The sequence below is a fragment of the Silurus aristotelis genome (assembly GCF_946808225.1).
Source record: "Silurus aristotelis genome assembly, chromosome: 9".
NCBI lineage: Eukaryota > Metazoa > Chordata > Actinopteri > Siluriformes > Siluridae > Silurus > Silurus aristotelis.
Genome location: NC_139582.1, coordinates 8,288,469 through 8,316,117, shown reverse-complemented (window position 1 = coordinate 8,316,117; position 27,649 = coordinate 8,288,469). Strand labels below are relative to the sequence as shown.

The following is a 27,649-nucleotide window of genomic DNA, read 5'->3' as shown; positions in this document are numbered from 1 at the left end:
GACCTCATTCTCCACCAGAGGGCGGTGCAATCAGTTATAAGCTATAACTGCTAATTCAAACACAAAGCATGCCTATGCATTCGTTTACATGAAAATGGAAACTGGCGAGAGAAAGAGATGTATAGAGATGTTTACATTTCACTCTGAAAATGACAATTCTTGCAAATTTTACAGTCAAAAGATTTACACATGCAAGAATTTAAAAACAATTACTTCAAAGTATTTGTGCTGCACATTTTACATCAAAACTCTATCACAGGAAAACACACAATGATATGCAAAAGCCTGGATGCTTAAGCTTGTAAATGGCACGTATTTTAAATACATTTGGAATATTCATTCCTTCACGTGGTAAAAGTGCACCATCTGCTATGTGACCACACTGAATAAAGGGATGCTAATAAGACTAATGCAGAACTGATGGCGCCAATAGATCTGCACCTGTATGATAAACAGCTTCCACTGAATTTGATCGCCATTAAGCTGATGGTAGATGCCTCCACAGATTGATGCTCAATCTGTCAACTAGAGGTGAATAAGGATGGTGTGGATCAGTGTTCTGTGTTTTGATGATTATCAAAGCTGGTCGGTGAGGAATGTAAATAGAAAGGCTCAGCACTACCACACACTTACACACAACCATCTCTAAATCATTTAGCCTGTTTCAGAGTTGTGTCTGTTTCAGTGTGTGTAAATACAATCAACTTGTTTATATAGAGACGTATGAATTGGGAAGTCCAGCAGAAACCACAGCTGTCTAAGTAACAAAAAACAGAAATGGTGAACCCTAAATGACCTCTAGGCACCGTCATACTCCACTGCCCCGCACACTGCACGTTCGGCTGAAGATTTCGGATGTATGTATAACCCCATGTATTTAAAACATTTCGTTGGCCATAAGAGCCTGTCCAGATTTTTGTGCGCGGAAGACAGGAACAAACAGCATTTAAAAACATTTGCATTGTTTTTCTTTCCTGTGATCATCTCAAATCAGGAACAGAGGCTAAACAACTGATATAATGAGGTACAAAAAGTCTGTGCCTAATAAAATTAAGATGTTGACAGCAGGGTGTGATCTCAACAGTCATGAGTGAGCTGGACCCAAGTTGCCCTTTGACCTTTGTCACCATCTAACACAGTAGCGACAAACAGGAAATGAGTTAAGATTAACAGAGGATTTATGCTTTAACTCAGTGCAAAAGTATTACAATTCCACATATTCCATATGCAGTTATGCCAGTATACCTTAAAACACATTTCAGGCTCAGATGTTTTACAGGTGGTTATAGTTAATACACACAACCATCCTTTCACTGTTTATGGCTTCACATATGGAAGTTAGAAAAGACCCCATGAACAATTTAAACAAAGTAAATTAGTGACAATTACATCATACTTAACAAAAACCATGTAGTCTTACAGATCACAAGGTGCATGTGTTTGTGTAAACATACTGTACAATAAGTGTGTGTAGGGCATTTTTGAAAGTGTGTTATTTGCCAGGGTAGCCTGTGTGAGCCTCAGGCAGTGGGTCAGATGGGTGTGTGTGTAAGTATAATTTGATTGGGTTAGAACCAGGAGGGGGCTGGGAAAGTACCATCTGAAAAGCAGGCCAATAAGGGTACATTAGAGACACCAGAAACTCGTTCTCTCACTCACACAAACAAAGACGCATAGGAATATGTTATATTAAGTGTGCGTGTGCACACACGCTTCTCCTTAGGGAAATAAATAATTATGAATGTGATGGATAAGACGGCTTAATCAGATCTGACGCAGCGATTTCCTTGTCTATCGTTTCTGCTCTAGGATGCTTTAATCATACAAAAATGTCAGAAGATGCGTAAAAAAAATATCATTCTCAAAAGTCCCACCTCCATTTCCTATCAGTGCAGACAGGTTTTTAAACTTTCAGAGGGTAATAAATCCTGCACATGCTGGCTCATTAGCGAGAGTTGAAGCAAGAACGCTCCAGTGATCAGTCAACATGTCATTAACAAGCCATGCAACAAAACCTGCCAACCTTTTCTCACTCACCCGCCCTCCCAGAGTGACACGGCTGAGGGCTCTGGATCCCCTTACTCGTGCATTTGTTTATCCTCCTCTTGTACGTGTCATTTAATGGGCATGGGGGTCTGGGTTTTGTACCCACAGGTGTCCACCTTCAGGCCCTGTTACCTCATTCACACACACAAACTTTGCAACACCACAGTCAGTAAGTACAATAGACGGGCAGGCCTAATTAAAAGTGCATGTGCTTGTTTTGGTGCTCTAGAGGCCAATCTCCTGCTGGTGCTGTTTGAGAGGTGGAGTAAAGGTACACGGGGGTGTCAGAGCAGTGCTGGGTGGCTGTTTGATGCAGTGACTTTGTTCTGTGGGGGTCTCCGCAATCAGACGCCGGCATTGAAGGGGGTTAAAATGCCTCAGGTCCAGTCAAGCAACAAGACTAGAGGGCATGAACACTACAGGAGGTTTGAGGTAACCAAAAAAGATCAGCCTTAAGCAGCAGCAAGCAAGCACAAGCTTAGGATCGCTGCCTTTTACACATTACATACTGGAAGAAACAATGATTAACTGACTGATGAACAAATTTTTTATTAATTATTTATAATTGGCCCACGTTTTTTTACTACCTAGAAACCCTAAAGAGCCTGAACACCAAAAACATGTGACTCGCTGGTTATCCTCAGCACACTGCTGGTTGTATCCTATATCTTCTTTGCATTCAATAAATGTAAAGAAATAGTTTCTATCCACATCAGCAGTTTTATCCAACATCCAAATAGCAAACAGTATGGAAACTAATTTTTTTTGTAATTTTGGCTTTCCTGAGGGAAAAAAAAAAAAATACTGAATCACTTTTATATTTACTATGACCTACACAGCCAACAAATTCTGAAATCTCTGAAAGTACAATTTTTAGTTTATAGTTTTTTTTTTAGCTATAATTGTTTTATATAATTAAATATATAGATAGTAAATCCCTTGCAGGTGTACACTGCTTTCACACCAAGTATCTGTAAAGGTCTTCAGGTTTCAAAGACAACAAATGAGTGTCCTTGAAGAGAAACATAATAAAAATGATGTCAGAGACTATGGCTCCTTGTTTAAACAAAACACCAAATCTCACATTATCCTCTCTTTTGACTCACACTTTCTCAACATGTAACTGGTGTAATGTAAACCACATGCTGGATAATGATCTGAGCAACACTGTGAGGAGTTACCATTTGATAATAGAACATAAAGCAACCGGATATGTCCTTTTTTTCTTTTTTTTAATCCCCTAAGCTATGTAACATACTGGTGTTAAATACAACTCCCAAAACGAGCAGCAATGACAGGAAAAATACTGTGATGTCTTTCTCATAGAAAAAAAACCACAAACACACACACACCTTTGAAATAGTCCTGCACTTTATATTGACACAAATCTTACTGTTTAACAAAAGTCTTTCAGCAACCGGCATTACTCACAGAGCAAGAAAAGAGAGCGAGGGAGAGAGGGAGAGAGAGGGAGATAGGATTAGCGGAAAGAGAGAGTTAGTCAACTATCCACTGAAACCCACTGAGATCCATTCAGATCTGTTTTGCCAAGATTTCAATTCACTGCTGAGTGGTGTGACAAAGTCTGGTCTCAGACAAACATACAATCACTGTGCACTTGCCATGTGTGAGAAGAACTAACTAAAACCAGTTGCTCATGACCACGACACACTTCTAAACTTTTGTTTACTTTTACATACCACTTTAAGTATTACTTATTTACACTTTTCCTGCACCACAATTCCTACCTCTGCATGTGCATATCCATTCTCCTGCAAAGGTAAAATGCTGCTAGTTCTTTGTATAGAGCAGGGAGCAGCGGCAGTCATCCTTTTCTTCCTCCGTTCTTCTTTCTCTCTCTCTTGCTCTCTGAGTGACAGACTTGCTGAGAGACCGGGCCACTGGCGCCCACTCCCCTCCTCTCCCCACCTCCACGCTATTCACAGGCAAATACTAGTCTAAATACCAGATGGGCCTTCCTCAGCAACAGAGAGAGAGAGAGAGAGAGAGAGAGAGAGAGAGAGAGAGAGAGAGAGAGAGAGAGAGAGAGAGAGAGAGAGAGAGAGAGAGAGAGAGAGAGAGAGAGAGAGAGAGAGAGAGAGAGAGAGAGAGATGGGTAGGGAAGGATAGTGGACAGAGAGAGCGAGCTGTAGAAGGTAGCATAAAACTTATCATGAAGGTGCCACCTAAACCCAGTGAACTGTGGTGTGGAAAGCAGCTAAGCAAAATAAATGAACAAAAATCTGCTCTAAAAAACAGCTTTGCAGGTCCATAACTGTATTGTTCAACTCATCCTGGTGTGTGCTGACTGCAGAAAAGCTGTCTGCTAATCATCAACTCCCAGTGCAGGAGCTACATGAGCTGCAATCAATGAGCTATAAAAAGACACACCTAGAATACTATCAGAAACTCCCCTCAGGTAAACAGCAGTGCTACATCAGAACAAGAACCACAGGACATCTGTAGCTTTTTACTGACTTCCTTTAAACCCACAATAACTAGAATCTTCAAGTAAACGTATGGTTTTTGGACACTGGATATATGTATGTATATACATGTGTGTGTGTGTGTGTGTGTGTGTGTGTGTGTGTGTGTGTGTGTCCATGCAGACAGCAACAACAAAGGATTTTCTAAACAAAGGAAGGAAGTAAGCCAGTTCTTCATCACTACTGCCCGAGTTACTCATCTTCTCTGCCCTGCCTTAATGCTGCTTTTCATCATGAAAAATTTGTAATGCCAGACAAAAAGCACACACTGAATGATTAGAGGGAAAACCTGTCGTTTAAGTAAGATTGTTATTGCGCAGGTCTTTTTTGTTCAAACCTGGATATGCAGTATAATACGCTACGAGTGAGCGATAAGTAATAAGTAATAAAGCTTGTAAAGTGTGTACTGGGGTAAGGTGGGGGGTCGGCAGCTTACTAGGAACCACTGAATAGGGAGTGAACTGGATGTGACTGTGTGCATCTGAGAATGTCACGAATAAATGCGTGTTGAATAGACAGTGTGAATGGCATGCTTGGCCACACTTTTAGCCTGCTTTTGCAAATGTTGATTTGTCAGTAGGGAGCCTGCTCAGGCTTTGAGATGCTAATGCAGTGTGATCGTGGGGAGGAGAGGAGGAAGCGGGCCAGAGAGCATAAAACAGAAGGCTGGTGGAGTGAGTGTGTACTCCTCAGAGACGCTCCGTATCAATAACCTGGTCGATACGCCACCGCTCACAGACTGCTCCATACACAAATACACACATACGTGTATGCCACTTGTATTGTTATCAGCACTCAAACCTATCAACAAACACCATATGGCACAAGCATAAATGCACCGCTTGTATCACTTTTATCACGGCACCATAACCTCGCTTATACTGTAAACATTTATTGAGTAAATAAGCAAATTGTAAGATTGAAAAAATCCTCTCACTGATTTTGCCAGAACAAAGCAGCATGTCCACTCTTTGAAAAGCCATTTACTAATAAACAGCAAGCAAACACACAAAGGATTCATGGAATGTCTCAAATGCTAACCATTCATTATTTATGGGATTAGTAAATAAGCACTAAATGCAGCAATTTCCAGTTTATCAATGTGTTTTAGACTCTATATAAGAGCGCCCCCTGGGGGTGAAGAGCACTAAATCTTCCAGTAGCCCAGCTCAGCCACTGCTGTCTGTTAATTTGGCCTGACTTTAACGGCTGGCCTTATTTCTCTTGATTTCTGCATTTGTTTTGGACTGATTTTTTGCAGACGATTAATATGAACTGACAGATTTTTTCCTTGTAAACCTGCACACTATTCTTGTATAAATGCTCTTGAAATATATATATAAAAAAAAAAACACATTGCAATCCAGTTTGTTAAATGGGGTCCATTGTGAATATCAATGATTAATTTTATTCAGAAATAGATACTTTATGTGTTTAGATTCCTTTCACGTCCTTTGTATTCTTAGTTAATTTGATCTCTCTCTTTGTCATATTTAAGCCTGGCCCACCTGTCACTCTTTCTTTGTTCTTAAACAGCCAAATTATGGTGGTGATACTCCTCAATCTGTACCCGTGCACCTACCATCTGGACCATCCCCCCCTCTAACACACACACACACACACGCCACACTACCCACTACTCTGCTGCCTCCAGCTATGTTACACCACAATCCTTACCTAAATTTGAAAAGCACAAAGGGGGCTTTTTGTATAGCTTCCCCTCAGTTGCCAGTTTTCCCTTTGATTTCCACAGTCTACAGAGGCATGTCAGTACTGTGTTTGTCACCTAATATGCATCACCGGGTTTCTGCAAGGCCAACTAAGGCCAGACCGAGCTAATATATAGTACATGACTGCTTTTATTCACTCTCTAGAGATCTTGGTATGCAGAAGCCATGTCTCTTTTTATTTCTCACACTAATTCGTGGCATTTTGCGATTCGAGCTATACATGCTTCATGATATATTTTTTCGGTCTACTGCATGTGTCATTATAAATCTTACAATTGAAATAACTATACTGAAATCGATTTACTGTCGAGAAAAGTTAGTAACGCAAAAGATTCACTATCCTGAAATCAAACCGTGGCACTGTGCATGACCAAAAGGGTTAAAATAGAGGGGCTCAGCTGTCACCTCCTCATCGTTTATAGTGACGATGATCCACATCACCGTTTCATCTGTGCAGTCTGGCCTGGTTGCTAGGAAGTCAACGCAAACAGCCACTGGGATGGGCCCACATGTCATCAGAGACAAATTAAGACCCGGGTTCCTGGACTTAGTGACTCCACACACACTATACTGAGACACAGTGTCACATATAACTAGATGGTCACACATGCCAATGCTGGAACACATCCACAATGTTTATTCACTACAGTCCTATGTGAATTTTTATTAGACACTTAAATAAGTTGCCTAACAGTGAAAGGGAGGTGGATACTGATAAATCGAAATAGAATCAAGTTTGTAAGCTCTTGGAATTATTATTTTTTGGTGGCCAAAAAAGACCTGTAAAAGCCTGCAGCACTAAATATACATCCACGTTAAAATAGAGCAGGTTCAATCCAGTGAGACTTACAGTTTAAAACTGCTTACTTTTGTATCACATCGTTGAATATCATGTAAAGATTAAACAGTGGTGAGCAACTGGATCAAGTGGGTCAATATTTGACCAGATAGCAGGATAGGGCTGGATAATCTCACCATACAACAAGAAATGGCATCACAATAAGTCAGACACAAGAGGTTTTGGGGGCAGGGCGAGTTATGCTAGCATCAAGTCTAATGTTGGGTCCTTTAATTCCTGACCATAACTGGTAAAGTCACCAAGTAAAAGCTGGAGGCATCCAAGTTTAGCAAATGACCACTTCAAAGGCAACACAAAAGCAGCATCACTAGTAATTAGAAACTGCGACTGCTCCTGCCAGAATTAAAGAAATTCACTTATCACCATGAATGAATGGTAATACATCATGGATGCATCTCAGGACATCATGTACACACTCATGCACACAATCATTCATATTTTAGTGCATTCTAGCAAAGCTAATTCACTTAGTGGCAAGTTTTTAAAAAGTGGGTGGAAACCGGACAACCAAGAGGAAACCTAAACAAAACACAAAGAATATTCGAAAGTATACAGTAACCCAAGAGATTTTTGAAGGTCAAGCAGAGAAGCATAAAAAATAGTAAATGCCTTCTATGTGCATGTTGGCATCGCTACAGCTGTGGACTTCTGCGAGAGTGTGCGTGCCTCCTTTCACAGACACCATGAGCATTGCAAGGATTTCAGCATCTAATCTTACAGTCTCACTGCCTCTTTAATTATCACATTTCCTTCATAACTACTAAATCATCACATATTTATGGAATCTCTCAGCAAATTTACAATCAGATTGAGTTTTTGTTGAAATTCAGACAATCACTTTATAGAGAACAGCTTTCTAGTTCAAGAGAATGCATTGTTACTGTATTCTATATGGCTGAAAGACAGACAGAGCTCACACGGCTTCTCTTTCCGATACATCACTCGAGAGAGTGTGTGTGTGTGTGTGTGTGTGTGGGTGTGTGTGTGTGTGTGTTTGTGTGTGTGTGAGTGAGTGAGAGAGAAATCCCTACCCCTTAAGCCTCAAACACCACCATTGTTTCTAATGGGGAAAGGCTATTAAGAACTCTCCAGAAAAACACAACACTTTGAAGACAGAGGGTATTTTGGTAGCACATATTTTTAAATGAAGCTTGAACCCTGCACTAAAATAACTCAATGTCTGTCATTTTAACACAAAACTCACTAAGACGATCAGAATCCTTGAATAAAGTGTTATATTGCAGTTTAGTCTGCCTGTGCTCAGATTTTGACCTTTTACAGCTTTAGAGGTTGATTCTATTAAAGGGCTTTCACTTTAAACATGTGGATGTTTGTACTTCCCTCCAGCTAATTCCAAACATGTTACTACATTTTCACAGTTTTCAAATTCATATACAGGCTCATATAGGAGAAAGTGTCATACTCATTTCTTTTCTTTTTTTTTTTTTTTTTTTACACAGATTAATTCCTTTTTCGAATGTTACACTTCTACAGCAGAAGGTCATTTGTTTTGTATATAAAATAGTATGATATGTAGACAAATAATTTAGATAAATGTATCTAGTAATGAAGATAAATGAGCTTTCACTCAACAGTGATCACTGGTTTGGGTAGGCCTTTGTCTAGTGCATCAAACTTGTAATTTGGAATTATTATGAGTTGCATTTGAATGCTTTTGCTGGTCAATAAATCTTAGAAGGCAATTCATCTCCTTTGCAGACAACATCACTCTAACCTAAAAACTTAAAACTGTTCATAATAAGCGGTTTCGCCGTCTATAGTCAAGTCAAGTTCATATCTATAGCGCTTTTCACAACAGACATTCTCTCAAAGCAGCTTTACAGAAATTAACAGTTAAAGTGAATGGTGTGTATTTATCCCTGATGAGCAGCCATGGTGACTGTGGCAAGGAAAAACTCCCTTAGATGTAATGAGGAAGAAACCTTGAGAGGAACCAGACTCAAAAGGGGAACCCATCCTCATTTGGGTGACATCAAGAGTGTGATTTAGAACAAATTACTTTCATATATGGTGAAACCCTCAACCTGTATGTGGTTGCAGACCATCATTTGCAACTACTTCTTGTGCAAATTGAGCAAAATAGTACAAATGCTCTTAAAGCTTTCTGAGAAGTTCCAAATAGTGCATTTAGATACAATGCTCACACAAATTCTGAATTTGCTAGTCAACAGGTGTCTTATATTTCTCACACACTCACACTCACACTCACACAAACACCAAACTTTTGGTCTGTACTGTATATATAATATATATATATATATAAACTTTTGGTCTGTACTGTATATATATATACATATACAGTACAGACCAAAGGTTTGGACACACCTTGTGTGTCCAAACCTTTGGTCTGTACTGTATATATGTTATAATACAGTGTATTGCAGTCACACTGAAGGCATTTTTCTATTTTATTTTAATCAATAACTATAAAAGGTGCGAAATAAAAACCTTTAACGCAACACACATTTATTCATGACATCTTTTCTTTACGCACATATAAAGAAATTAATAAACTTCACAAGAATTTTTTTAAAACTATGTGGAATTATATACATAACAAAAAAGTGAACTGAAAATATGTCATTTTGTAGGTTCTTCGAAGTAGGCATCAAGAGAATGCCAAGAGTGTGCAAAGCAGTAATCTAAGCAAAAGGTGGCTACTTTGAAGAACCTACAATATGACATATTTATAGTTGTTTCACACTATTTTGTTATGTATATAATTCCACATAGTTTTGATGCCTTCAGTGTGACTCTACAATTTTCATAGTCATGAAAATAAAGAAAACTCTTTGAATGAGAAGGTGTGTCCAAACTTTTGGTCTGTACTGTATATATATATATATATACAAATTAGGTCAATTGATTAAAATATTTAATCGCACACTTTAAACTGTTCTAAATGCACCCTAAATTATTACTTTCCATGTTTATAATACTATAATCATTATCAAACAATATTAGTTTACCCATATTCAACATGAAGATAAAATATTCTTGTAAATGTTTTAAAGGAATCATTATCATTTACGTAATTATTCAAAAATGACATAAATCATCTGGACACCAAACGGAGTTTCCACACGGTTGGTTTTAATAGCCGGATGTGTGCATCATGCAGATTTTGGTGCATGATTTGACACTTGGCAGATCGGTAAAACAAATGTTCAGTGATGACAAAAAAATTCTTGTGAAGTTTATTAATTTCTTTATATGTGCGTAAAGAAAAGATGTCATGAATAAATGTGTGTTGCGTTAAAGGTTTTTATTTCGCACCTTTTATAGTTATTGATTAAAATAAAATAGAAAAAATGGTCACAGGAATGCTGCATTAATCCTGTATTAATAAAATGTGTGCCGTTGAAATAAACATGTGTAATTCTTTTAATTATAACAGCCCATATATATATATATATATATATATATATATATATATATATATATATATATATATATATATATATATATATATATATATATAAATAAAAAATGTATACACACGCATGTGGCAAGGTGCAAAAAACTTAAAATCCCATAAATTCTCACCTTGTCAAAGAACTCGTAAAGGCGCACAGTCTTGTCGATTTTCTCCTTAGTGTCTTCTACTCTCTGAGAGAAATTGTGCAAGTGAACCCAGAAGGAACGCACTTTAACCTCGTACACATGCAGCTCTGCTGAAGAGATATCCTCCCATCGCTCTAACCGCTCCAGAAGTGCTTCTCCACTCTTACAGTGCTCCTGCAAAAAACACACAAAGTAATGAGTAATGAATGCAAATTAAAATGACAACTTCGTATGTGAATATCCTGATTCCTGTATTTTATCAGTCATAATCTATTACACCCAATCTTAAATCATACCATTTATTTATTTTTACATGATTTGAAACTATTATAATTAAACTAAACTATATTCAAGTGTGCACAATTACAAGGATGAACATTTTAGTGGCCACAGTGTTTAATTATTGATGTATAAAAATCTTGCAGTTTAACAGTGAAAACGTACATAAGCCGCTGAGTAGAATTCTCTGAAAAGCGCCTGCTTGCTGCGTAGCTGCTCCAAAGAATCCTCCAGCTCGCCCAGTATCTGCAGCCTACTTTCTCCAACCTTATCTATCCACTGACTCACCTAAGAAGAGAACACACGCAAGCACGCACACACCCACATACACAGATCAAGCTAAATTCAGAGCTTCAGCACAATTAAACAGCAGGTTAAACACCAGCCCAGTATGCATTCATCAATCAAGTCTTATCTTTCCTAGGAAAGCTGACTCAGATGAGAAAATGAAACACAAGTAAGATAACACCATCAAAATCACACACCGGCTCAGCACTACACAGATTATAAATCTGTTTGAGATATTCATCACATTTTGACATTCTTCCTCCCTCTTTGAAATATTCTGCTGCAATAAAGTTAAAGCTTTTAAAGAAAAAAAAGTGAGGCTGGTAAGTGATAGCAGGAACTTCTGTACATTGGAAATAATAACAGATGGATAAAATGTGTCTTTCTTTAGTTAACAATAAAACCTATAATTAATGTTACATTTTTGTGACACAGAATGTTTAATTGTTGATTTAACTGTTTTATTTAGAGTGCTGTAAGACAAGGGTCACAGCAGTCCACTCTGTTATTGATTATATTTCCAACTACTGCACATCCTGTTATGTTTTACTCCTGACTTACCTCAAACCCAACATCATACACTGCATGCTGATGTTAAGCTTGTGATATCACAAATGTATTCTTTTAAGTCAAGTCAAGTTTATTTCTATAGCGATTTTCACAAAAGACATTGTCTCAAAGCAGCTTTACAGAAATTAACAGTTAAGGTGAACAATGTGTATTTATCCCTGATGAGCAGCCATGGTGACTGTGGCAAGGAAAAACTCCCTTAGATGTTATGAGGAAGAAACCTTGAGAGCAACCAGATTTAAAAGGGGGAACCTATTCTTTTAGCCACAGAACATGCATGTTAAGGCTGCTAGATAGTTTAAAACTGCTAAAACTAATAATGAACATCACTGATGGAGTTTTGGTATTGTTAAAATAATCAATGCAAATTGTAAATTTGTAAAATATTATATATATATATATATATATATATATATATATTAAAATAGCACTTGTGACTAAAGCAATCTAGTTTACTAGTACCATACTAAAGATCTTACTATTCATGATGGTGGAAGGGCATTTTACAAATTGTTCATTTGTGTATATTTGAAAATTCTGACTTTTATTTAGGTTGAAGATGTAGAAATCAGCCATTTCAGTAGTTTACTGGTCATTAGGAAAATTAAATATTCATCAGTTTATTCAGAAAGCTTTAGGAAGGTTTGAAGATGATAATGAATCTGAGGCATAAAGACTGGCTCTCACCTCCCTGAATCCCTCCTCCAGGCTCTTGAACTCCATAATAAACTCCAGCTCCTGAGTGCACTTGTTGGAGAGCATTACAAGCTTATGGACCAGCTCGTCCACCTGATTGTACAGACTTCCCACACTCTCAATGGCATCTCTGTTTTGTAGCAAAACACACACACAAACACAGTATGGCATATGTTAGAAAGAACCATGATGTTTGTTCATTTTTATCCTATAAAGCCTTAATGTTAAAATTTGCCATGGTATCCAGCAGGAAGTGCCATGAATCGAGTCTGGCTCTCATGACTCGGTTTTCTAAGTTTGTTCTGGCTAAGTTGCTTATTGGTTGTAGGTTTGAGGACATGCTACGGATTGGACAATGTTTTCTGACTGACAAGGAGCTCACACAATCATTGTCCAGAGCCTCTGATAAGACCATCTAAGAGCCAACGGTGCCAAATTCATCAGCCAGAGTAAACGTCAGAATGCCCACTGTGTGCATGTGTGTGTGTGTGTGTGTGTGTGTGTGTGTGTGTGTGTGTGTGTGTGTGTCCTTGGCTTCTCTGAGCATAGAAGCCTTCGTCCAGAGCTGTAACGCAGTGACTGAGCACATTGTTATGGCACAGTTGATGACTAATGGATGATTTCATATGTGCTGCAGCTACACAATGGCGGATTGTGTTCTAAATCAACATCCTCACAATGTTTTCCGAATCTTTCTTTTCCATTTTTCTGAAATTGAGTTATATACACAAACAGTTCAACAGTGTCATATCTATTCGATCTACAGTCAATCATCAAAGCCACAACTAAAACACAAACCCTGTGACACACCCAGTCATTCAATGGGAAATGTTAGAGAGGCACCCAAGGCTCATATGTACTGAAAGTGAAGAGCTCTCTTTCAGACTCTGGTGTTGGTTTATACAGGCACAATTCAGACTGATTTTGTTCAAATACACAAGTGTCACGGATATTATAAACTGATTAAAATCTGTGTGTTGGTTGTATTGCTTCTCAGGAAGCATAATTGATAATTGATCAACTGTATTTAAATTAAAAAATGTATCCTCCAAATATACTCGCATCTCAGTAATTTCTTTATTTGACAGTAAATAGGCATGCATACACTCTGAGACAAAAAAGACCAAACGAGTGCAGCAATGAACAAATCACTGACTTTTTTCGCCCCACTTATCATGACGGGGTGAAATGAATAAATGCTTCATTTTAATTCTGAATCATCCACAAAATATGTACCAGACTCTCCTGAAGTCCCTCGTAAACATTTAGTCAGAACCTGTTTATGTCCCAACTCTCCTGAACATAAGACAATGCCACTGTGCTGGTGATTGAGATTAAATGATCTAACTTCTCTGATCCTGATTAGTGCTTGCTTTAGATGTTGTGATGGGAGATAAAATTTATTCCATTTCAATCATCATGTTACTGATCAATTATTTGCAGTGCGCATAAAAACTCCCACATCTCACACACCGAGCAACATGCAATTATTTTCTAAACAGGCATTAGGTATCAAAGACATTCCAGAGGAAAAAAAAAACCCAGACAGAAATGAAAGAGAGGATCTTCATGGTTGCCTGATTAGACTGATAAAGAAATAATGCACATGCGCACACGCACACACACGTGCGCAAATACACAATTTAAACATATTCAGCTTCTTTCCAAAAACAGGACTAAATAATATTGCAGAAAAGAAGTGGAAAAACCCAATCAAGAATTCTAAAAAGAAAACGAAAATGAGAGGGTGAAAAAAAAGTTCTTTCTCCAAAACAGGGTGTTATTTATACCTGGACCTCGACTCCACAGTTCTTACAAACCCTGTTCAAACATTTCCTTCAACACAGTCAAAGTTCACATCCAGGATCCATTATGAAGTGTTGACTTCAATACCACATCAGTTCTAAAGGCTGCAACACACAACCACACACACATACACACACACACATACACACACACACACACACACACACTCTTCTCAGCCTTCTTTTCACTAGCACAGAAAACAATTTGACCATGAGCCTGGAAGGCACAATAGAAACGAACAGCAAAGGCAAAAGAGACAAAAGGAAACAAAACAAAGTCCGTAAAATGACAAGAGTTATAGCTCCTGACACATCTCTAATGCAATGACCCTAAAATCCTCCAATTCTCACACGTGACCTTTGACCGAAACCACACACACACACACACACACACACACACACACACACACACACACACACACACACACACACACACACACACAGACCCCCGAGATCACCTCAAAAATAAATCGCTTGCTAATAGCCAGTCACTACAGAAATTCTGCCAATGATGCCCACAAGCCTTTAATAAGCACCAAATCAGGCTCACTGGCATTGCCAACTCACAAGTTTGGGAGTCAGGATCAAGCAGAATTTATCTCTGGAATATTTATTTTTCTATTCATAGGTGCTCAGTAGCAAACAGGTGGAAAGAGGTAGCTCATTGGTTAAGTCTTCGAGTTAACGCTTTTGCTAATCAGAAGGTCAGGTGTTGAAGTCCCTACTTTTTGGGCCCTTGAGCAAGGCCCTTAACCCTCTGTGCTCCAGGGGTGCTGTATTATGGCTGACCCTGCGCTCTGACCACAGCTTCTTAACAAGCAATATGTGACAGGTAAAAGAAAACCTCGCTGCTCATAGCCATATCATTTTCCAACATGTTGCTTTTTAATCACGGCTACCTGCACATTAATCCAGGTACATTTAAAAACGGCCTTGACGTCTAAAACACTTCTGTTTTCAATCGTTTTCCTAAAGTTGCTCATCCACAATGAAACGTCTGAAAATGCTTACGTCCCTGAACTGAGCATGAACAAAACATAAGATCCTTCGTCCTACATTGTTTCCGCCTGCCACTAATTTATTTTCCGCCACTTTGAAAGGCAACGAGGGCGAGGAAAAATATGCATTTTCAAATAAAAAACATATTAGTGTGGACATTCCCCAAGTGCAAATCTGATGTACTACATCCATTTCTAGGCATTCATATCTGTATTAATGAGTGTCTAGCCAACCAGCTAACCATATGCAATTACACTGCATTTGGCAACTAATGTTTGAGTCTGTTCAGTTTCCTGGGCAACCAAGTAAAACCTGTGTAACAAAGTAAATCAGCCAAGAACACCACAACTTTAATGGCAACATTACAGAGTTGTTCAGGGTGTGTCTGTGTGTGTGTACAGTCACGTCTATTCCTGAGAATGACAGCGAGAGAGATTGCGTGTGAGTGTGTGATATGATGCAGTGTTTCTAGTGTCCGTCAGGTCGCACGTAGAAACGCTACAGAGATAAGAAAATGTTCTTGGCTTGAGTCTCGGGAAAAAATCTCATTCACCATCCAGCTGAATGAACATCAGGAGTGAACATGAGCCCTCTCTCTAAAACAAACATTGCATTGTCTCTCTCTGGAGCTCTGCTGCCCACCATAACAGTCAGAATTTGTGACATTTCTGCATTTTGATAACTTTAATAAACCATTTAAAACAAACAAACCAACCAATCTGAAAGAGACAGCGCAATAATGGAAGAAGACTACAAAGCATACAAAGCACATCGCTATTCATAAAACAAGCACAACAATTATTTTGTATGTATAATGTATTTACTAGCATCAGGGAATACTCTGCTCTCTGAGAAAACTCATGCAATAAATTAGCCATGATGAAGGGAATACGGTCATTTAAAATGCACTGATCTCTGCATAGAGAATCTGCTGGGTAAGCACTGAGACATACATAGCTAATTTCCTCTTACTCTCCAGGGTCTGCACAGAATTCTAACATTTTTCAGGTGAGGGTGAGGAGAAGACTCCACCTTAGGATTAGTCACCTCACTGACATTGTGCTCAGGTTGTCCATCCATTGGCATTTAGTGCAACTATGTAATTTGCAAGACGGAAATAACCCTTTAAACGGTACTCCGATCAGGATTTATGGAGTCGATCCCCAATCACTGGAAGCTGTTTTGTCCGATACTGATCAAGTCTTCTATTTATTACTTAGCATTATTTATTACACTATATTTAACAACAATGTTAATTAAGTATTAAAATTAAGAGAAGAGAAAATAGCATGTTCTGACAAATCCGTATTTATTGGCAAGCAACATGTGCAATGTTTTCACTTAAAGAAAAATATGGCAACCTGTGCTTGGTTACGTCCTGGCATAATGTGACGTGAATCCAAGTAGGACATGAGTCGCCGGAAGCCTTTGTCTTCAACTATAGACAGTGGCTAAAGATCAAGGCCTGCAATACGAATTGCATTATTTTGTCCGATTTTTCTTTACGCTTCTTACCGTCCTTGCAGTAGGGTTGCTGACTTTGAAACATCTCTGTTCCCGACAGCTGACTGAGTGGCGCTTGATTTGCTGAACTGTTCCACTCTCTTAGCGCTAGCCAACTTTGAAAACTGCTAATATTGCTTTTACAGAATTTTCTTAGTACACGTTGCAGATTGCTAATGTGTTGTCTTTTTCCACACACCTTGTAGAATGGCCTGAATACGCAGAAGCATTTAGCAGCATAGCTGTGACGTGGTGTTCAAAGTCTAATATATAAAGTCATGTTTCTGAGGCAATTAAACTAATCATTAAGCTCTTAGGGAAGCATCTTAAATGCAAATTTAGCCAGAGCTCTGTGTGTGAACAGAAGTGTATGAACAGGCAACATGCCATACCTGTAGTCCTCGGTGAGGCTGACGCTGGTTTCCTCTTTGCGGAGGCGGGACAGGGCGGCTCCTCCCTCCAGCTGCAGGCGCACCAGCCGACTGTCCTCCAGCACGCTCCTCATGAGCTCTTTATACTCGTACAGAAGCACTTGTGCCTCCTGAAACACAAACAGGTATATAGACACACACACACACACACACACACACACACACACACACACACACACACACACACACACACACACACACACACACACACACACACACTATTACACTCTCTGTGAAATGGCTCAACTTCTAAACAGGCAGCAAACAGATTACAATAAGAGTCCTTATCTAAAAGAAAGATAAGCGAAGGACCTCGACATGACTCTGTCTGTTCTGTCTGTCCTGTAGGTGACGCACTGGAAGAATTAGATTTCTAAAATACACTTTCCTGAATTTTGCCTCACTAAGCTAGAGAAGATGATCTACAGTATCTAAGAACAGATATTGGTACTGTATCTAGGCTTTCTGGAGGAAAGCGTATAATACTGCACAATTCAATGGCCACTGGATTGAGATATGCATGAAATGTTCTTCCACAAAGGTGTGGCGTTGTTTGGTTTGTATGAGAAGAGAATGATTTCTCTGATCAGCACTGTAATTAGGCTCTTCCACACTTCCAAACTCCTTGACATGTTTACATGCATATGCGATAAGAACACGGTTTCATATGAGACTTAGCATGTTTTGTTTTTTTCTCTCTGACCCTCTATTGATCTGAAACTTCTGGGTGATCACCGTCTTAAAATGGCTCACAATAATAAACAGAATTGCACACCTACTATGTGCTGCCTGTCATGTACATATGCAGGAATGGAATGCTAAAGATGAGCAGTAAACATAGTGTGTTTCAGGTTTGCTTTAATTGCTTCATCAGACCCATGTTTACCGAATCAGCAATTTGGATAGAGGTGTGCAACGAAAAAAGAAAAGACAAAGAGACTAAGCAAATAAGAAAGTAAATACATAAATTCATAGAAAGCTTTAACAGATAATATAGAATGGGGGAGACAAAGAAATAAATCTATGTATTATGGGTGCAAAAAGATCAAGAGAGAGAAGACTGAGACTCAGTCCTGCCTAAATACCATTATCTGGAAAAATTTAGTCACAAGGGGCCTTTTTTTAAATTTCTTTTTTAAATGAATCCATACCCTCATCTTCCAGGCACTTTCAACCTATATACCCAACCGAATAAAACCTGTCTTAGTGACTTCAAAGATGACCTATGATACACAACTCTCCAAGGGGGTTTGTGCCTCTCCTCATTTCCATCTCCCAATGGACAAGGAGCGTCCTTCAGTGACCTAACCTGACAACCAGGGGTCAACTGTGTCACATTAACCCTGCTCTTCTAAACTGCACACACACACATAAGATTAGCAGCTACAGAATCCGTTAAGTGTGCAGTGTGGAGAAGAAGCGCATCATCAGTACCATGGCAGAATATAGCAGTGTTTACCCTAGAAACATTATTATTACTTGTCAGCAGTAGTTGTTGTTCATGGTGTTTTTTGATGATATGAATACAAAAAACAGCTCATTTTGTTTATACTGTAACCAAAACAGGTGAACAATCAAGTATGCTTTGGATTCAATAATGAAAGACAGCAAATGAAAGGAAATTCCATATACAGCTTTGAACTCTAATTAGGAAAAGCTGCATGCTTTATTACTTTAATAATGCAGACTTAATCACAGTGCTACTATATTCTTTAATGTGATTGGTTAAAAGTTGTGGATTAACAGCAGCTCTGACAGATGTGCCAGCAAGAATGTTTCTAAAGCAACAATACATTCATGGGGACTTGTATGATGGATGCTCTACATAATCTAAACCTAATAATGATTGGATTACAAAAACAAGTTTTGACAAAGAAAAACACCCAATTTTTCATGTGATGAAGTGTATATTCATTTAACATTAATAGAATGAATGCTTGATGCCAAAAACGAGTTTTATTTATTTATTTATTTATTTATTAATAAGACGTTTAATTTAAGACGTTGTCATGTTTAAAAAAATACTTTGAAAAAGGATATCTTAGGGAAATAAATAATCCGCTTTACTTCATGACACCACCTTGACAATAATTATAGTCCTGTAACAGCAAGTCTCAGTGATTTGTTTCTTACGTATACTCGCTCACTGGGAAACCAACCATTACATTGACATTATATATTTATATATAGATAAGCACTCATGACCTTCCAATCAGAAATCCAACATCTTATCACTGCGCTACCACTTCCTAGCTAACCCTTGACTTAATATGTACATTATCACATTATTTTACATTATCTGTCGAGGACTTCTTTAGCCCAAAAAGTAGTGTTCAAGTGGGTAATTGAATGGTCATCTTTACACTTGTAAAAGCAAAAAGCCTGGATGATAATCTCTCCCTCCTCCAGCCTAGAAGGTTTCTAAGCTTGGTCAGTCTAGCTGCCTAGCATATATAATAGTAAAGGAAACCCTGTATAGAGCTGATCAAATGTGTACTAAAAGGGGGGGTTAAACTGCACCACTACAAAGGAGTTATTTAACGCAAACAAGCCTAGCATCAAGTGCAGTGAGTACAGTACCTCAGCAGTAGGAGGCAGAACTGTAGACTCCATCCTGTTGATTGTGCGTTGCAGAAGATTTATGGCGTTCTCGCAATTACTGGTCAACTGTTCAACCCTCTGAAACAAAGAAAGAGGGACCAAGGCAATTACCGAGTGACTGATCTAAACAAATGAGTGATGCTGCTTTATTATTTTAATTTTATTATTTTCTTTTTCTTTTTTTTTTTTTATGTCTTAGCAAAACTTTACACAATACACACAGTCACATCAATTACTTAGAAAAAATTTAGAAAAAAAACAGAAACAATGTAAACTTACAATCCTGAAACAGATCCAGCTGTTATGGGAGAAAGGAAAAGTGCCATCAAACTCAGAGGGGAGCTGAGAAACCTTAATATGCTTATAGAGAGACTTCAGAGAGGTCAGCAATTCCACCTGTAGAACACAACAATTTGCACGAACCAGTGAAAAACTAAAACTAAAAGCTGAATCTCATCACTTTTTATTTTGAATACATTAACACCAATCTTATATAAGAGCCATAAGGTTGTTTCATAGTAGTGATATTGTATGTATTTGTGAGTGTGTCAGCTGACTGTATCCTTGGCACTTCACTTTCTGGTCAACAGCAGGAACACTTGTGTTTTTAAGAGTCCACAAAACTCTTAGAACAAGGTCAAAGTACAGGAGAGCCAAGGCCAAGGCTCCAGAATAGTTTTAGGTAATCAAGACAGATTATTAATTTTATTTTCAATGTGATACTTTTAATACATGGAGAGGGAAATGGTCACTGGTCTTAGCATGCATTTACACCATTCGAAACACAAAGAACAACACTAAAAAAACTAAAACTAAAAAAAAAAATTATAATTTTACCTACCAAATTTAATTCTGATTCATAGTAAACCATTGATTTATGCATACGATTCAACATGATTCTAATTTTTTATCAATCGATCGAATTAAACACATTTTAAATGTGTGAGTCCTACCTGAACTGCAGAAGGCTTCTCCATGCGTAAAGCCAGATCTCTGTCAGCCAACACTAGGACACTGTGGATGCATCCAGGCATGGCCTCCTGAGTACACAATAAAACCATTGCTATTGCATAGATATACACATCATAAACTAAAGCTTAGCTCTTTTTAAATCAGGTTGAAAATAAAGCCGGTTTTATAATAACTGATATCTCACTAAAAAGACTTTTACGTCCTGCTAAGATTTACATAAAGATAGCATATCAGCAAAGCACAAAAAAAGTCATAATTCTCCAGGAGGCGAAAGTTAAAAAAAATCCAAAAATGTCAGAAAAGGTCACACACTGCACAAAAAATAAACCCACACTTCATAAAATCAAGTGCTGAATGGTTTATATGGAGTTAAGCACTCTTTTTTATCTCCTGTTCCACGCTGTGTAAGGCAAACACATGGGTGTGTGTGTGTGTAACTTTCAAAGAAATTACAAGAACAATGAACACAAACAGGCTTAACAAATTAAGACCAGCCCATTCAAGAAAATACAAATACAGTAAACTTACATATATATACTGATTAAAAAAGAAACTACATTTAAGAGAAAAAAATATATATTCCTCCTTCCTCTATGAAAGACTAACACACTTAAATCACACTTGATCAGGAAATCAATAACACCTTTTAATTCAAAATGTAAATGTCATATGCAGACAACAAGCCTCCACGTGTGCACATATGAGACATTCCCCAGACAAAACTAATAAACATCTTGTCTTGTTGGATCTTGTTGTGTCATTTCAGCATATTTGAGATGCTCCATAGGGTTAAAGGCAACTCAAGAGCTTAGATCTTCATTCCTGCCATTAAGACACAGTGGTCTTCTTACCCCATAGTGTTTCACAATATTGGAACACACGCCACTCATGCCTGAAACGAGCCAGTGCCGTCCTCATTTCCTCCTTGTGACATTCGAAAAGTATGGATTGCATGAGGAGCTGACAATTTTTTTTGCAGTGATCCAAGCTTTAAATTAAGATTTCATAGGCCAGCTATGTTCCACCTGGAGCACATTTCATAAAAAATTTACTTGTGTTGTTTTAAGCAGAAATGCCTCTCAGCACAAACTATACCACTGATCATAGGGCTATAAAGTAAACTGGCAATTTACTGTAACTGTATACAACCATATGTCAACCATAAAAGTCTGGTATGCTCCTGGAGGTGCTCTTGATTTGCTCCTATAAATATGGCCACCTACAGTATCTATTTACTGTGTGCTATTCGTTAAATCGTGGGTCAGATTTCCTGTTTTTCTATCACTGAGCATTTGCTTCCTGCCATGCAGAGATGTGAGCTTTCTGACTAACAAACAAAATGATAAATCTAATGTTGGGCCTGGTCAAACAAAGTGTATGGAGAATGTTAGGATCCAGGTGAAACACCTATGCAAACAAGAACCTGTCTAAGCATTCAGTTAGTTCTGGCTTAAAGTAGTGATATATTAAACCCTTTTTGGCTGAATTTGATAAAACAAGTTCCTGGTTCATATCCAATGGTTCAGGAACAGATTCAGCAACTGTTCATTTGGGTTCTTGTTCCCTCCTGTCGAGCTTGGATCTAACCAATAAAACAAGACGTGTCCTACAACCAGGGCCAAAATTCACATCAAAACAAAAGATGACTTTGGGTAAAAATCCAGTTCATCCTTTTTAACAATCTATCTTTGTTCATTTCAGAAACTTAAGATACATATTTGGGAATTTAGGAGTAAATCTAAAGATATTGCCTAATATTTGGACTGATGCTGATCATCACTTTGAAGATACCTTCAAATGCAAGATCACACACATCACACTTCTACTGAAACAATTAACAACTGACTCAATATTCAAAACAAGCATACACAGAATCACACGCACACAGAAGCACACTGACTCTTACAGCCAAATCACACAACTGTAAGGCAACAGAGGTGCACCTGACTTTTCCAGCCTAGACTTGTCAGATCTGGTCAAGTCATCAGGAAACTAATTATAAATAATATGCATTACTAATTCCTAAACAATCCACAGCTGCTGTTTGCTCAACAATTCTTGAGCACACTTGTAAATCTGATCCACTAAACCCTTTCAATAAGCTGCACAAGCTCCAAAAATAAACATACAGCAGAATTAACTAAGCCTGAATCATAACGTGACCGATAGATTATATTAATATCTTAGTTTTACACTTGTGTATATCCCAGGCTTTATAGATTGAAATAACACATTCTGCAAGCAATTAAAACAGCATTGAGATATAATCCTCTAGTGAGAGTCATGATCTCATTTATCTGGCAACACAGTACTACAATCTAAAGTCTATATATACTTATTCCCAAATACCTTTCACTGGTTCAAGGTACCTTATTGAACATGATGGTTGCAAGAGCATGGCCCTGTACAAACAGGACAATGAGTCTCAGTAGAACCAGACACTGGCATGGTCGGCTCAAAGTGACTTTAAAAGATGATGGATTAAAATGCTGATACCTTGATGCAAGGATGAAGCCTTGGGGTTTCCCTCACTGTGCAAGCCAGTGGTTTGCTGGTCCAGCATTTAATGAGAATGAGATGCACACGCTGCCTCTGATACAGTTTTTGTGCAGACTGAGTACTGCATATTATTTGATAATGAAAGTACTTTTTGTTTTACTTTTAATTATGCAATTAAGGGGACAATTTTATTTCATTTAACTCGGTTTATATTAGTTGCTTCTGTGTGCTGTTCAATCGGAGTTTTATGTCAAGGCTAATAATTTAGCAAAGTCTGTAAATACATAATTAGTGCTCTGAACACATGGTCATGGGATCTTAACTTATAGAAAATAAATGAATATTTATGACTTTCATCTACATGGCTAGCACCAAATCTGCCTTCGTTTATTTTAAACACTGAGCAAGGCATTTAAATAGAAGAAATTTTATAAAGTATTTGGCAAAAATATATAAATTAAACCCATTCAGACCTCATACTTTTAGTGGTGCTTGAAGGCGGAAGAGGTGGGAGTGTTTGGTGAGATCACAAGGATTGCACAAGACATTTCCTCCCGGAGAACAGTTACAGGGGTGCATTCGTACCTGCAGAAAAGTGAAGGCTTTGAAGAGAGCAGGGACAGGTGAGCACCTGCGGGCGTCCACTAGAACAGTCAAACCCAACGCCTGCACTTCCTTTCTATAACACAAACACATACATGGAACAGAAAGTTCAATAACATTTGAAGAATGCATTCATCGTTCCACATATGTGGTAAATATGTTCAGGAATAAAGTAGTGCTGCTAAAGCAATAAAAAAGATTGCTAAGTATTATATCGGTACACATACTGTTCTGATATTAGCAATACAATACAACTCTGCTTGATGCGGTGCAGTGTATGTACATGGAATGCACAGCACTGTAATACCTAGTATGGTAGGAGGTAAGGTAATACCTGAGAATGGCATAGAAGTAGACCATTATGCGCACAAGCTCACTACTGTTGCAGTTTGGGTTCAGCCAAGCGGTGTTTCTTGTTGTCACTGTTACGAGTGCGTGTCCTGATTTGTCTCGTGTCCCTGAAGGCAAAACAGCAGCAAATTATTCACTAACCCTATAGAGATCTCGCATCACCAGATATCAATACTAAGAATATATTGTGTTTCCAATATTGTGATACAAAATACTGACACGGTAAATTTTACTTTTTGGAGATTTCCAGAAACAGAGATAGTAGCATACAGAGCACAAAGTTCATGGGTGAGAACCTAATCATCCAAATAGTTAAGCTAATCAGAATGGGTATAAAGTAATAAAATGGTACCAATTTGAGTAAAATATCACATTTTCAATAACATTCGATTCATTAGCCTTGCTGAAAAGGAACAAAATGTGCATTTTGGGAAGGCCAAAGATGACTTTATATTGACATAGATACAAAACATAAGGAGACTGTTGCCTATAATCTCTTCATATTGATGTGAATAAGTTTATCAATAAAATAATATGTGAATATCCTATTAGTATACGAATTTACTACTGAGTTACGTGAGACACGTGTTTATTTCACATATCTACACAGTACCAGGCAGGCAGAGCACTCCAGAGCGCAGGATGTCAGAGTTGATATTGTGAGTTTCAGTAAGAAGAGGCAGATTCCTCACAGCCTGACTGGGAGATGCAGGAAGAGAACCCTGTGGTGTCACTGTACAGTCCTCGCTGTGAATTTCACCCAGAGGAGGAGTCACTGAAGCTGGACACAGCGACGGGTCCGCTGTATGCATCAAGTCTGCAAAATTGAATCTGGGTTAATAGTGTAAACTACATAAAGTGTTTTATATATGAAGTCAGATAAACAGAATACAGCAAACATACTTTCACATGCATAAACACACCTAAAAAATGCATAACTACTATATGCTTTACAGGCATGACTAATAAACATGCATTCCAGCATCACCACACAAAACACTAAGTAGAGAAAGAGAAAAAAAAAAAGTCTAACCGTGTTTCTGTACACTAATGGTTGAGAACCTTGACAACATGTGTTTTAGCTCAAATACAATCAAATCTTAAAATTTCAATGAATACCTAAATCCTGGATTTGAGACATGCAAAGCTACTGAAACACTAACCTTCTGAGCAAACAGCTAGAAATTGGCCACATTGTGTGGTCAAATTACTAACCAACAACATGCACCTTTACATGCACCGTCTTTGTGTTTACTTATTGAATCCAAGATCTTTAACAGTATCACAAAGATCGGCGTTTCTGAGAACTGTAAAACAAACCAACCCACTGCCAGAACAAAAAACATGAGCTACGGTCAGGACCAGACGCAGCCTCAAGCCATAAACCACAAGGACAGGGAAAACAAGCATAAATCGGTTTGAGACGCAATCTTGCAGGGATTGCTGTATGTCAAGTCGGATTAGAAGTAAGACGGCAAAGGTGAAGGTTTGAGGAACGGATTCCACAACGTAATGGAACGTTAAAGATAACACAGCAGAGAATTTAACACATCTTTCACCCGTTCCCTTTTTTTTTCCTTACTCATTCTTTTCACTGTTGAAATAATTCAAACCAACAGATTCCAGGTCTGGCTGGGACCACAGACAAGTTAAGTGCTGCAGAGTGGAACAGGATGGAGTTTCACATTTCTGCCCCCTCCGTCTGGAGGGCAAATCTGGCAAAGCCCATGAGCCATTGCCCCAATCTACTTTTTCCCTCATGCTCAATCTCTTATTTTTTTTCTTTCTTGCTTTCTTTTATACTCAGACATAGCTACTGAATGGACGTTAGGTCTATGGGTTCTGTATTTACACAGCTGCCGGATGAATTCGTTTACAGGTTTGAGAAGTGTGCACGTGTTTGTTTATGTCTGTTATGAAACTCACATAGACAGATTGATCATATATTTCCCACTGTTCATGCCTACCCATCCATGTGCATGTGTGTTTAACCCTGTACTCACAATCCCATCTGCTAAACTCATCAGCTTTGCTTTACAGGCTGTATAGTCATCTTGGTTTCTTAACAGAGACAGAAGGATAATTTAGACCTTTAAACTACTTTCCAGAGGTAAAACGCTAATTCAAAGCCCTGGGTCTGAGATTTCACCTTTCCCATGCTTGTGCTTGTTTCTAAACAGAAATGCCCCAAGACTGTATTAAATATAATAAGAAACACATTTTACCAAGAAATTCCCTAGCTGGTGTAAGCATAGACTTCCTTTCAGCATTTAGCCAGTGTTTATATGTTATTTTAGTAGTCTTTTCAGATTATTACATTTCATCTTGTACAAGATAATCCCAATAAAATCGTGGTTAAAAATGTGACAATGTGTGTCCTGCAAGTCAGATAATACAATAAAGACCCTTAAAAACAAGGCTGCTCACACTTTGTTTTAAATGTCAAAATGATCTAACTATATTAAAAATGCTAAAAATATATTTATTTAAAGTATAGTAAATATATACTTTAATAGCTTGCATACTTTTTTGAATGGCATGTGATTTACCCATAATACCTTTGGAATCTACCGGTCAATCGTGATCAACGTATTGGGCACCCCTGCTCTAAAAGATAGACTTATCTAGTAATTCAATGCCATTCAATACTGGCGTTTAGATAACACTTTACCAAAAAAAAATCTGAAAATCCTACTGAAAAACTTCTGAGTTCAGCAAGTGACATCAAATCAACATGGTTGCTCAAAGCAAAGGAGCACTTTTTGTGAATCAGTTGAGACAAATTACTAGTATTTGTTTTAATTCAATCAGCATATAAGCATAATAGATTTAGTAAATCAAGAAATTTCACTATACTCTTCACTGGTATGAGGAGGTAAATATACACATATGCATTACAGATAACTAACTGTTGGTTAAAATAAAAGAAAGAAAAATGACAACTGTGAGGCATCCTTTTTTGTAATTTAGCCGTGTAAATAATCTGACAAGGCAACCGAAGTGATGGATGAGTAAAATGTGATCAAAAATATTATTATTATTTGTTATTTGTGAGTTATTTGTGCGAGCATGGATGTAATTACAGCAATGAACCTACTTAAAGTAACCCAAACACTGTGTGCAAATGTGCAAACCACCCACCTGGAGTGACATCCATCATAGTTACCCAACTCACAACAAACAAAGACACTGTCACTTTGGCTCTCAAAACAGTGCAACCCACCACCACCACCGCACACACACACACACACACACACACACACACACACACACACACACACACACACACACACACACACACACACACACACACACACACACACACACACACACACACACACACACA

At 38.1% G+C, this 27,649-nt stretch overlaps 1 protein-coding gene across 11 annotated transcripts in view; it reads right to left on the bottom strand.

Moving 5' to 3' along the window:
- The window catches only part of plekhg4 (pleckstrin homology domain containing, family G (with RhoGef domain) member 4), a 92,307-nt gene that overhangs the window by 11,659 nt on the left and 52,999 nt on the right, over positions 1–27,649 (bottom strand). For all 11 annotated transcript variants that reach the window (XM_083550212.1, XM_083550213.1, XM_083550211.1 and 8 more), the window contains 10 exons: positions 24,917–25,120; positions 24,287–24,410; positions 23,935–24,028; positions 20,832–20,918; positions 20,158–20,274; positions 19,858–19,956; positions 17,239–17,387; positions 12,531–12,669; positions 11,151–11,273; positions 10,689–10,880 (listed from right to left, as the gene is read on the bottom strand). In XM_083550212.1, the coding sequence (XP_083406338.1) occupies positions 10,689–10,880; positions 11,151–11,273; positions 12,531–12,669; positions 17,239–17,387; positions 19,858–19,956; positions 20,158–20,274; positions 20,832–20,918; positions 23,935–24,028; positions 24,287–24,410; positions 24,917–25,120 (1,328 nt within the window). The remainder of the gene's footprint in view (positions 1–10,688; positions 10,881–11,150; positions 11,274–12,530; positions 12,670–17,238; positions 17,388–19,857; positions 19,957–20,157; positions 20,275–20,831; positions 20,919–23,934; positions 24,029–24,286; positions 24,411–24,916; positions 25,121–27,649) is intronic.